This window comes from Periophthalmus magnuspinnatus, chromosome 21 (genome assembly GCF_009829125.3).
Source record: "Periophthalmus magnuspinnatus isolate fPerMag1 chromosome 21, fPerMag1.2.pri, whole genome shotgun sequence".
Lineage (NCBI taxonomy): Eukaryota > Metazoa > Chordata > Actinopteri > Gobiiformes > Gobiidae > Periophthalmus > Periophthalmus magnuspinnatus.
Genome location: NC_047146.1, coordinates 14717415 through 14730685, shown reverse-complemented (window position 1 = coordinate 14730685; position 13271 = coordinate 14717415). Strand labels below are relative to the sequence as shown.

General features: G+C 39.7%; 1 protein-coding gene across 2 annotated transcripts in view; it reads right to left on the bottom strand.

The window, feature by feature from the left end:
- The window catches only part of gli2a (GLI family zinc finger 2a), a 105688-nt gene that overhangs the window by 76506 nt on the left and 15911 nt on the right, over positions 1-13271 (bottom strand). For both annotated transcript variants that reach the window (XM_055230356.1, XM_033986901.2), the window contains one exon: positions 7298-7438. In XM_055230356.1, coding sequence (XP_055086331.1) covers positions 7298-7412 — 115 coding nt within the window. In that variant the 5' untranslated portion in view covers positions 7413-7438. The remainder of the gene's footprint in view (positions 1-7297; positions 7439-13271) is intronic.

The window sequence follows — 13271 nt, the reverse complement described above, 5'->3', positions numbered from 1 at the left end:
GTTTACAGCTAGCACACATTTTTGTTTTACCAGTCTAAACTCCTCCGACGTTTATTTTGGTTCACTTGAACTGTGAGTGTTAGGGCTAACATTAGCGCACTGAAAGTAGCTGAGCCGGGCAGACAATTTAGGTTAGGCCCGACTTGAGGTTACACCAGGTCAGTGATAGGTAGCATATGTCAGATGTCAAAAAAAGTTTGCTTTGTTGTTTCTGGAGTGAAATTAAATGTTGGTTGTTAAAATGTACTATTTGTAAATTGGGTCAGTTGGGCATACTCAGACAAAGGCAGGTTAAGTGTGTTGAACGAGAGCATAAGATCAGTATGCAATGTATGTATGGGAAATAAACTCTTTTTTAAATGTTGTTTTAAAGGGTTTTTTATATCTGAAATTTCAAGCATTTTTAGTTTTGAAGATTTTATTTTTTTTAAATGTTTTTTATTTATTTTATTATTTTATTTTTTTTTTTTTTATGGCAAATGACAATTATGCCAACCATTTGTTTTTGATTCATCATTTTTCATCATTTGCTTTATCATACCATATTGTAGCACATAAAACATACTCCAGAAATTAAGAAAAGACTTCTTAACATGATCATTTTGAGAAAGTTCCAAACTTTACCTCTATCTCACAAAGCTGAAAACTTGAAACAACAACCAAAATGCTACCGTGACCTTGACTTGGCACCTTATTGGTCCCATTCCCATCCGCCTCGCAAACACAACAGGACAGGAAATGGCCTCAGAAGCCGGAGCACGGATTACACTACGCACGCTGGGAGAGAGCTTTCTGCTTTGGAGGGAACGAAGGCAGAGTGTGCGTCTCTGAGAAGGGAGAGCCGGCTGCCGCTTAATCCCCTAAAGCATCCATACATTGCCCCCTCTCCCAGCGCTTGTAAACTGCCAGGAATGTAATGTGTTGTCTTTGGCCTGCATGAAGAGAATCGCCTCTGGTACGGAGGAGGGAAATTTATATTTGCAGACAGTGCCCAAAGCATACCACGGCGCTTTCGAGACTCTTTGAAGAACGAGAAAGAAGAGGAGTAATTTCTGGAAGGTCTTTTCAATGCTGTCTGATTTATGTCTACAGACCACATAAGAGGCATGCGTCAGGTTGTCTCGTCAGACGTCGGTTCATGCTACATGCAAGAACACAATCGGAACATGGGCCTTTGTGATTCGCTGTTGAGTAAACATTTCTCTTTTGTTGGTCTTGTTAAATTTAGAGGGCCTGTTTCAAATGGTTCTTTGGACTGTTGAGGTTTAGTTCGGGTTTCTTCTTTTGTAAATTGTACAAAAACACACAAGAGGAGTTTGAGAAACCACTTCCCATTTCATGGAGTTCTGAAAAAGGCTTGAATTGCACAAAAACAAATCCAAAAGTTGAATTATGTTGGGGGTTTTTTACCAATCATATGTTTAAAAAAAATCATATTTGCTTCAATTCTCAGACTAAAAGCGCTTCATAGATTTTTACTTCTGAATTTGTCGTTCAAAATTAAAAGCCCTGTGTTTGTTTTTTCCCATATTTGAGCTAAATGTATCTTTCCCCAGTACAGGTATAGTGTATAAGCAGCTCTTAAGTCAAAATAAGTCCGCTGTACTGTCTGTATCTCATTAGAATGCGTTTTATTGTCTGATTATCAGGAAGTACGCATTAGCACGCTAGTTGTTGTTAGCTTCTGATATCTGAAAGTTGTGAAATTTGCTTATAAACTCATCACAGTGAATAATTAGGATGCTCGGAATGAATAAGGTTAGTGAGTAACATCGGACTGCAAACTATTAAGATGTTTTTCTCGTTTTAAGACAGTACAAATCAGGTACAGGACCTTCAACCAGTAAAAGACCATCTGTGTGTGGTATTAATGACACAGTATTTACGCATTAAAGCATTTAGCTGAGTCACTGTACTAGTAACAACATTATTCCAGACCGAGCTACCACAATTTAACACAACAACATGAATCACTGAACTTTAGCAGACAGCTTAATTGTGAGATGTCCACTCTCAACTACAATGACAATATCAAAAAGCAACATTTTACCAAAAATTCCATAAATTGAAATTCATTCCGGGACAGAAACTATATCCCTCGGTGGCCGCCCACATGGATAAGGACAGTTCCTGGTTCCTGCTAGCATGCTGCTATAGACCCTGACAGTAAAACAAACACTTTAGGCTTTGGTCAATAGGCCTTTACTGTAAGCTTGTTGCTGGCAGGTCTTCTCAAGTATCCGGAAAAGCATTATTGATGTGCTGTTACAAAATGTTACAGTAGATGACACCTGATAGAGCTAATTTCTTTTCATCTCGGACTTTGGGGCGTTCAAAGTGAAATCTATGGCATGTTTGGTGAATTTAGAGGGCAGGGAGGTGTTTCTTGAAAGTGAAGTAAAACAATCCACTGGTTCTTGAAACGGGGCGATAACAGAAAGTTGTATGAGTTAGATGCTAGTTTTATATTTTTAAAAATGGTTTACATGTTAAAAACCACAGTATGGAATTGTTTTGCCTAAAAATTCTAAACATTTTACTGAAAAACATGTGTCCTTACTACGAGCGGGCTTGCATCTCCATAAACCTGACTCTTTTGGCATGGAAGAAGGCCTCTAACTGCTTGTTTCCATGCAAATATCGTTCCTTTGACTATAATCTTCCGTCGTATGGCATAAGACCTTTATATCCATGGATGGTTTTAACTTAATATTTCCATAGACTCGTGCAAGTGACGTGCCACCTCCAGAAAGTTACATACTGTACCTTTACTGTTAATGTTATATATTTGATCATACACTTTAATTTCTCACATTGTTTGTTTATCTCTGACTGCTGACATTCTTTGAGGATTGGTTAAGAAGAAACATGCGCCATTAAAAAGTTATTAGGCATTGTTTCGCTAATCATTTTAACCATTTTAACCCCACCGCTCTCAATCAAATCCTTTCTTTTTTTTCACATTGTCTCCTTCTGCCGACCTGCTGAGTACAACACTCCAACCATCAGGGCAAAGAATTCTCTGGGTCTTTAAACTAAGAGTCCAGGGCAAGGAGTTAAGCCCTAAAAAAGAAGAGGGCGAAGGAGGTCTTGGCTTGAATGCGGTCATCACTGCATAACCCGGGCCAAACCACCCACCCTCCCCTCTCTCTCTCCGGCCCCCCAACAACCACCCCTCCCCAATCTCCCCTTCCACATCCCACTCGGCTTGAAAGAACCACGGCGGCGTAAGAGCCTCATTTAGGCCCACAGAAAGAGAAAAGAAAGGCAAAGGAAATCTCTTTCTCAGGAAGATTAGTGGCTGTCCCTTTGGAGTAGGCCTTTGGATACGGGGAGGGTGATGGTGGTGGGTAGAGGGTAGTCCTTTTTTTTTTTTAACTATTTTTCTCCGGGACATTTTTCTCTGCCGGGGAAGGGGGCATGACCTGTTCCAGAGCACCCTCAAGAGAAAGGACCCAGTGGCCGGTGCGCAGACCCCCGTATAGGCTTTCAGACCCAGCCTTGACGGGGCATGATTAACACACCCTTCTTATCGAAAGTCCCAACAAGAGTAATTACAGGGGACTTTTCTATGCTATCTATCTGCAGCTGTGGTTCTCAAGATGTGGGGTGGGTAACACTGGTGGTACATCTATTTGCGTTTACAGATCTGTTGTAGTACATTTTCATCAAGTTTCTCGACATTTGGTTTCAGACCATTGAGTTTAGAGCTGTTTAGTCCTGGTGTAGACAGTAGACGTTACAATAGATTTTGGAAAGCTTGTCTGGTTTAGAGAATGCAATTAACAGGTTTCACCTTATTTTGACTAGTTTAATAAAGGTTTAGACCTTTTTAGATCTGGTTCAGTTATGATTGCTGCATGGTTTAGTCCTTGTATCAACCTAGATTAGTTCATCATCATATTGGGGGTAGAACTGGATTTGTCTTACTTTATCTGTGCTGGTTTATTTATAACATAGCTCCTAATCCTAATCTAGTTTAGGGACTTTTTGTTTCATCTAGCAAGCTGATGCTGCAATGGACTCCCAAAAACAATTTTAAGACATTTTGTGAAAAGTTTTACAAAGCCTGATCTATATGTTGACAGCCTTTTTTTTTACTCCTCTCAAGTAGCAGCCGAGTTGATTTAAAGCCTAATCCAACTTCTTTTCCTTAAGAGCAAAGCAAGCACGGCAAATGTTGACAAAGGTGAGGGGGGATTCCTTACGGTGCCTCCTCTTAGATAAATCAAAGCTCCGCATGAATATCTGTAGACAATATGTTTCTTATGCTCAACATCAGCCTCTGTCACCGAAGTTCACAAACTGAGGACTGGCCTCCTTAAAGTTAAATAATCAAGGCTGTCTGCTCCACTGGCCTAGTACGGTCAACCAGCAAAATGAGCGATGACGGAAAAATAGTGTAAAGTTTCTTCTTTGAATATAATAAGGACCGTAAAACAAAAACAAAATGGCAGGTTTGGTAAAAGTGTCTGTTTTTGACCGCCGAAATTTACATAGCAGTTGTTGGGAGCACGAGGAGTTGCATCCATCACGGGTTAGAAATGGCGAGATGTTTTACTACCAAGGTACGGGTGGGGGTGGGTAGCTAATCTCGACACATGTTAGCCGACATGGTAAAGCACATGCCAGGCACAGACTCGTAAATCCTCGGGCTCGGAGTCTGGTTGCAAAAGGGCAAGCATGGTGGACGATTTTTTTTTATTTTTTTTTCGCCTTGCTTTGAGACAGATGGAGGCTGTCAGACAAAACGCCATCACCCATTTAAAACCATTAACAAGACCTCGAGAATACTATCACATGACCGGAGACCTATACCGTTTGCACCCACATTGCGCTATACCTTTTGCTATCCACTTACTCGCAGATGGGAGTTCAAAAAGGCATGTGTTTTTGGAAGGAGGGGGGGAAAGTTATGGAGTCCGTAGCCAGCTGACACATCGGATTAAGTCGGACAAGATGTTCTCAGGATGTTTCGGCTTAAATTACTCTATTGTCTTTTTACGGGTTTTCGGGTTTGAACAACAAAGCTAGCCCTCATTTCAAGGGCTAACTTTTTATGAGGTTTCTTCCTACATTGACTTCATTAACTATTTATTGAATTTTAGACAGTTTCATTTGAAGTACATTAAGGTTTACATACTCTACTGTAAGTGTGCACACGTTACACACTGTCTTTTGGGTTTCAGAATGTTACGTTTGGAATGTTAACTTTTCTTTCATTTACCCACTGTCAGATGTGTTTATTTAGTACTTTTCGCACCAAATGTCAATTTCTGACTTTCATGAATAGTGCACTATGTAACTTTTTCTGTTGTGTTTTGTCTGTCTCCATGGAGATGTTAAGGCTTTGGTTGAATGTTCAATAGCATGGCATTAAACCTTATTTATCCAATTACAGGTCTTGTTATTGCTTAAACAAATGTTCATGCACTCTCTTACTGCATGACCTTGCGTCTCTACAGATCTAACCTGTAACTTAGCCTGCTTGTATCCATGGAGATAGATATGGTTAAAGCTAAACTGTGGAACATACCAGGCAAAGCAATAACATTAGGTCAACATTATTCGCATGCAACTGATAGAATGAGTATCTGAATGGCAATAAAGTCTTTCTAAGTTCATGAATTTAAGGGTATAAGTGAGGAACTACTGTGAAATAGTTGCCGTATCCATCATATGTAGCTGGTTCATCCAATTAACTTTGTTTTTAGGACATTTCTGCCTAACAAACACTATTGTCCTTTGTTGATTCTACTTTCCAAGTTGGAAGATTACAAGTGGCCTTTGCAGGACTTGGCATGATATATTCCAAAACAAATATCACCAAGATTTATTCAGGGGCGCCCCACATTTCTGCATGCATACTAATGTACCCAAGTCAAAGAGGGAAGAATCTAAGAGAAAAACAAAGCCTGATCTTAAACTTAACGCTGTGCTTATGTCCTACTTTAGACTCCCTTGGGTGGAATAGTGGTCTTTCAATGGCAGGCCACCAAGCCCTTCATTAATCTCTAACACCAGTGGAGTGCGCTCCTGTGGTGGACCTTGCGCACGAAGCCAAGGCAGCGATCCGGAGGGGCTGTGGTGTCCACCAGTCTCCGTTAGTAATTCATAACCTCGTTAGAAGGAGTTTTCATCACACATTCACTTACAAAAACATGAGCTCTCATCTTTTAATTACAAGGCCTTTATGGAGCGCTCATCCAGCACCCACCCAGCACCCACTGAGCACAAGGTTACCCTTACAGCTCCCAGCCAACAGGACACACAATGGTCAGAAGTGTGTAAATGGATCAATTATTCAAGATGGTGGCAAGTGCAATATTTTCTTCTCTTTCTGGTTTGGAGGAACTTGTATATTCTTTGTAGTGCTGCCAGTCAGGCCAAACACAAACGTCCTACTTTCTCGCCCGCATCCCTAAACAATTAATACTCGCGGCTCCTCTTGTGGCAGGCCACCAAGCCCATCATTAAGCGCGAGCACTGCTAATGCCACAATGTCAGATGACGTCTTGTTAGCATTTCAAAAGTGCGATTCCCCCCTCCCTCCCAGCTAGCTCTTTCCGTGCGGCCTCTGATACGCCATGTCGTCCACTGGCTTTTTTAGTAATTCATGAAATTTACACTCGGGAGGTGAGAACAAGGTCCTTCGGCCTCATTACAGCATTTTTTCATCAGACATTCTCTGACATGTACAAGCCCCCATCTCAGGGCCTAACTCTTTTTATGTGCCACCCAGATACACATGTGTGGAGCCTGTCGATGAAGAGGCGCACAGTCAACAGCTTTAGAAAGAAATAACAGAAGTACAGGACATGTTAGGACTACAAATGTGTGCAAACCAAATGAACCTACACTAGGAATCTTTTTATCTTTTTCCAGTCATTCTTCCATTTTCAGAAAACCAGCTAAATGTTAAATATTCAAGTTTTAGATTGTTTTGCTTTATTGCACTAATCAGCAATGTTAGTTACTCCAACGCTAATTAGCTTTAAGTGTGTAGATTTAGCAAAAAGCAAACAGGAAAAATGCAAGAGAAATGTATCTATGGAGTGACAGATACATAGACTATATCAAAATGATCAAAAGATAAAAAATAAATAAATAAAAAGCCAATTCTGAGCATTAAAAGGCTTATTCCATTTGTACATTTTTACCATTTAGCTATATATTTGATAACATTTTTTGAATTTGTGGTCTGCGCTGGGACACGGCTTGGAGATGGTTGACTCTTTTGAATCTTTGTGCGCTATAGTTAAATCTACCAATGGAAAGTGGAATTACACTAGCTTACCTCTGTTAAGTGTGGTTGGCGATGGTTTCTTTGGGAGCTCAGAGAAGCTGCTTCCATCCAGCGCTGAGGTCTTACACTCCTTCTTCTCTGTGGCTGTGGGAGCTGTGGTCTCCATGATGCCCGACCACTCTCTGGTGTCGCCTACGAAAAGCCCAAAAGGAAAACTGTTAACACACTTTGTCATTAAGATGCTAATGACGAGCTAGGTGCTAAAAACTTCACATTTAGGGGGAAACCAATTGTTTTGACAAAGGACTAATGGTGGGTTTTGTTCTTTCAAAGCCTGTCACAATAAATACTTCAAAATTTGTTATTGTGACAGGCCTAGTTCTTGTACAGTTTACATTCAATACAAATTTGTCGCCAGAACCATGAATTAAAATAAATTCATATACTTTATAATAACTTCACTTACTCATGCCTAAAATAAAGCATGAACAAAGACTTATATGAACCATCTCACAATCTGAGGACTTAATTTTATAATGATTACTTATGTTTTGATGCCTATTTGTATTGTGATTTTAATGTGTTTCTTATTCTGTAAAGCACTTTGAATTACTTGCCTTGCCTTGTTCATGCTATATTAAGGCATAAGTGTAGTTTTTATAGAGTGTTATCCATTTTTACTCATGTAACCACCCATTTTATAAACTTTCTGAACAAAAAATCCTTATTCCACACAATGCATTTTGGCAGCACAATTCAAGAATCCAAAAACCTTTAACAACATTTTTGTATCCCACATATTCAAATCCAAACCAGCCCACATGTCTCAGATAGCGGCAGCATGTTCACAGCACGACTACTATTCCAATTGTAAATACACTTGGCCTTTAGCTTTTAGCCGTGTGTCCTGAGTCAATACCTCCACGCCGCTCTGTGAATGGCTCCATGGCCTGGCAACGAGCCACTTGTTTAACTTGGTGAGAACTACAAGATCATCCCCAGCCCTGAGCAAACAAACCCTGGGTCTGTGGCAGGGAAGAGACAAACCTCATTCCGCAACCTCCAGTGAAGCGGTGGACATCGCACCTCAGGCTAAACTCAGACTTTGGTGAGAAACAGGTTGGGATGTGTCGGCATGTATTTGTGAATGGAGCAGTGTGAAAACATAAGGCATGGTGGATTTATTAGCATTATACACCGAGTAGGGCATTTTCTGTCACTATCTACAGTTACATGCACAGAGAACTCAGAGTGTGCTAGACAACGAAACTCAAATCATCCTTGCCCCAAAACCTGTCAGAACAGTTTTATCCCAGTGCTTGTTATTGGGATATTTGAGATTTGAACTATGACACCTCAATCATAGTTCCTTGGTTTACATGTATTTTGATAACTTTAAAATTGAACTAAGCCAATTATCTGGTTTTCTTGTGAATGATCCTATTTGACTACAGGTTCCACTAGATGTTTTAAGAAATGTTCACCAGTATGGTATTAAACTATCTATCTCCATGGATACTATCATGTCACACAAGCCAAGTTATGTGTCAGATCTGAGGAGAGGCAAGTCCGCTCATAGTAACTAACAATAAAATTGCGTGCAACATGCAAGATAGATTTAGTTTAATGTCACACTGTGGTCAAAGCAATAACATCTCCATGGGGACAAGCAGATTGCGGATTTCCTCCACCAAAAAACTAATTATAATTTGGAAAACAAGAATTTTGTTCTTCACTTGACTTTTTGCCCACTGTCTCATAAAGTCAGGCCTGTTCTCTGGTTACATGATGTCAGGTCTTCAGGCGTACATGTGTTGTTTGTGTTGGGAAACGTGTCTGTCTTATGTCATGTGTTAAAGCTCATTACTGCGTTTTAAGACATTTATTTTCCATTGCGTTATGATTCCCATAAAAAGATGAGTCATACAAAAAGATGTTCTCACTCTAGGCCAACGAGGTACAGCATCCGGCCCTGCTGGCACATCCAAATGAAGTAGCAAATACAAGACAATTAACCTTATTATTTCACATTTAATGATATAGTACAGAATGCAAAAGAAAGCTATTGTCAATGCTTTGTAATTTATGATGAAAAGTTTAAGTATTATAACACACATTTTACTTCAACAAACTGCAAAAAAAATAAAAAGTTTTAAAGGCCTGTTACCAATATTTTCCCAATGTGTCTTTCCCAGTACAGATATATTGCATAAGCAGTTCTTGAGGTCAAAGTAAGTCAGTTGTGTACTGTCTGTACCTAATTAGAAAGTGCTTTACTGTCCTATAATCAGGAAGTGCACTTCTCTGGGAATTGTGGAAACCACTGATAAACTCATTGCGGTGAATAATTAGGATGCTCGGAAAGTATAAGGGAAGTCTGGAATAACTTTGGACCCACCACAAGCCGTTTAAAATGAACTAGTTCTGTTTTTCACTTAATTAATTGTTCTACCATATCTTTGACTTTTTTAAAATGTAGTGTTTACATAGTCATCAGCGCGTTACAGCCAGGTGTGGAAATTATTACATATTATTCTCAAAAATGCACTGATACAGATGCTAGCTTTGAGCATCTTAATGAAGTGTCCAGCTTTCTTTAATCTCCTGGACACCTGTTGGAATGTCTATAAAAGGCCAAACGATTAAAACTTTACACGACTGGTCAGCAGTCCAGACTCTTGTAAAATTACTTGGACTGAGCGCAAGAGAAACATCCTGATAATACAATGAGGTAAGTCATTTTCACTGGAGCCATGAAAATAAATGTTTTGTAGTTCGAGAGATAAATGAAAAACGGAATCATAATAATAACATACTTTTTAAAACTTTCCTCCGCTGAGAACAAAATATGCCATATATATTTCGTGGACATTTATAATTCATTTAAAGGTTCACAATGTAACTTTCTTGGTGGAGGTAAAACTACTCCTTACCTCCATGGAGATATTACTGTTTTGCTAGGAATGTTGCACAGTATAGCATTAAACGTATCAAACTCTGTGGAGATAAGCACATGACTTCATCAGGCCAGGTTATGGATCAGATCTGTGGAGAGATGACCCCACTCACATTAAGAATAGATGTTTTTTAAGGTATTTTTGAGTAATATTCTCTTTTCTAGAATAAACTCGTACCTTTAAAGTGAGATAGTGCACCTTTAAGCTATTATACTAGTATTCTCTTAAATATTATTGCTCCATGACAGTGTCTAATCTGTTTTATAAAAGAAACTGAATTTTTTTGTTCAGCCCTACAAGTACGGTACGAACAATTTGTTTCTGGGCGATTAAATGCATAATATTGTTCACTGATCTGGCATCTTTCTTGCTGGATGTGTGAAGTACTGTTCTTGGTTCCACGTGGCTATACAACATGTCTCCCTTCTCTGTGCGGTGGTTGTAGTATCAGCGATGTCTGTGACCCTTCGGAGGTGCCAGTCGCCTGTCACCTGGCCAGTCTAAGCCGATTAGAGGTGGGCGACTAACAGGTTTAGACTGCAGCTGTCCCCCTTTTTCCCCCAATGCCAAAAAGTCCCCGAGGTAGCCAGCTTGTCATCTTGTCCACTATACAACTCTGACATCACCTTATAGCGATAGGATTTAATGTCCCCTTTCATGGGCCTTTATCGGGGTTGGACTTGGCTGGAACGCAAGCTTCTTTGAGTCTTTCTTGGCTCAGATAAGTTGCGCCCAAGAATGAGATGAACAAGCACCCGCCTTCGTCTTTCAATCGCACCCTTCCATTAAAACTAACAGGGAATCCTCCTGCTTACATGGGCGTCTGCAAACATCTGGCAAAGCATTAATAGCTGTTTCGGTGCTTTTACGGAATGCCAACTCTTTGCTTTCCGATTTCCCTCTGAAGCATGGGCCAAAATCGGACGGAGTGGGGTAGGAAAGGATCCGAGAAACTCCAGGGATCATTTAGCTAAGAAAATATTGATTGGCATGGCAGGTGCACGTTAAATTTTGAATTAATGTGGAGTTGAATACTCTATAGGCATTTCTTTCTAACTGAAGATCTTAAATGAGTTGCTTCTGCTCGCCAAGCTCATTCACCTCAGGATCCCTTTTCACGACAGCGATTTCCACATACGATTTATGCAATACTAACTTACAAAACACAAACACTAGCTCTATCCAATAAAGATAACCAACAGGCAAATTTCCTTCTAAACTCTTGTACAGGTTTCATAAACAGCTGTACAGTTCAAACTTGACTAGCTACATCTAATTATACAGGTTTTTGGGGTTTTAATGTTTTAATGTACTTATACACTCAATGTGGTGAATAGTTGTCCAAAAAGTGTGGAATAATTTTTTGCTTTGTTTTGTTTTTCAAGTTCTGAGGTTTAATAGAAGGTTTAATAGAAATCTTGCATCAACATTGGCGACTCTTACTATATACAAAATAAAATGATAACGACAACAGTGCGGTAGTGTGAGAATCCAAGCTCGTTTCTCCAAAAATGCCCCCAACTTCACCCTTCTCCCCCCACCCACTGCTTGCTCTAATTCAGCCGAGCGGCGACACGGTGCCCCCCTACCCCCGGTCTCCCTACAGGCCGGACCTGCGTTGGCCCCGATGACAGGGGACCCCGGCTCTGACAGGCTGGTACAGGTGTCGGGAACCGGGCAGACAGATGGCAGGGGCCAAAGGCGAAATAACAACAAGGGTGCACTTCTTTTCTCATCTTCTGGTTGGCCGGGTAGACTGGAAGCAGCACGGGTAGGATAAGACCCCCACCCTTGAAACTACCTCTCCGTGCCCCTCTCCTCACACCTCCCCCTGGTGCCATGTGACCACAGGCTGACTTCGGAGCAGGACAGGATTATAGGCCTCCTACCACACGCACATCAAGATATTAGCTGCAAAATTATGATATATGTTTCTCTGAATGGAGACGGCTAAGACTGTCACAATATTAAAATTATACAAAAAAATATTTAAAATTGTCATCGTCATTTTGCCAGGACAGCCAACTATTATTTAGACCTATTTAGCTTATTCTGTTTTATTCTAACAATGCTATCTTTAACTTGGAGTATCAATAACTAAATGTTGTTGTTTTTTTTTTTTTTTGTTTTTTATACTTAAGATGCTAAGATTGTCAAAAGTGTCAAAAAATACTAAAAAAACTCACATTCACAGAACAGAAATTAACCTTTTCAGACCACTTAGACTAACATAGACCCATTGACCACTATGAAACCTGCCTGGACTTACACAGAAATAAGACTAGATGGTAATATAAAAAGAAGTACTACGATTTAATGTTGAAAATCACATTCTATTGTCCAAATAAAGACTGTTTTTTACTATCATTGTGTTATCGGAATCGGTATCGAGTATCAAAGTTCAGTTTCATGTACATTAAAATGCTTTTATTTGATCTACTTATTGCCATTCATGGGTTTCAGCATGATAAAGAATAAGGATCGTTGTCATAGTGATTAGCAACTTTATCAAAATATTATCTTCTGAAATGGAAAAAAGTCCTAAAAATGTCTCATATAACAGGAAACTGAAATATTTTGCTAGGCTATAACTATTAGATATTAAACTACAGATACCAACTGAAACAGACCTTCGTGACACAACATAATTGCTCAGAAATGTGTGACTATTTTATTGAATTGGCCAGAGGAGTTTAATAGAGTGATGTAACACTGCAATGTGACAAAACTTTGGCACAGAATCATCTTTTGTCTCCTGCAGCGTTGGCTCTGGAGCTGTTTTTATGAATGAATGCTGTGAGCTATCATGAAAATACAACTTTAATTGGTTAAAATGATTTGCCCAACCATACTACCTAACAAAGCTTTTTAGTCCGTGATGCTTCCTGCCATAAAACTTCACTTTCAAATGAATGGCTTGAATGGCTATTTTGAAATTTGGGGTTGTCTGTACAACAGGAAACAACATTGGCCAAGGGCAAAACATGCTAAAGTGTTCAAAGTTCACCAAAACAGTCAAAGTATTGATTTTGCTACTTATAGTCCAGGTTGATGAGATATGGCACGTC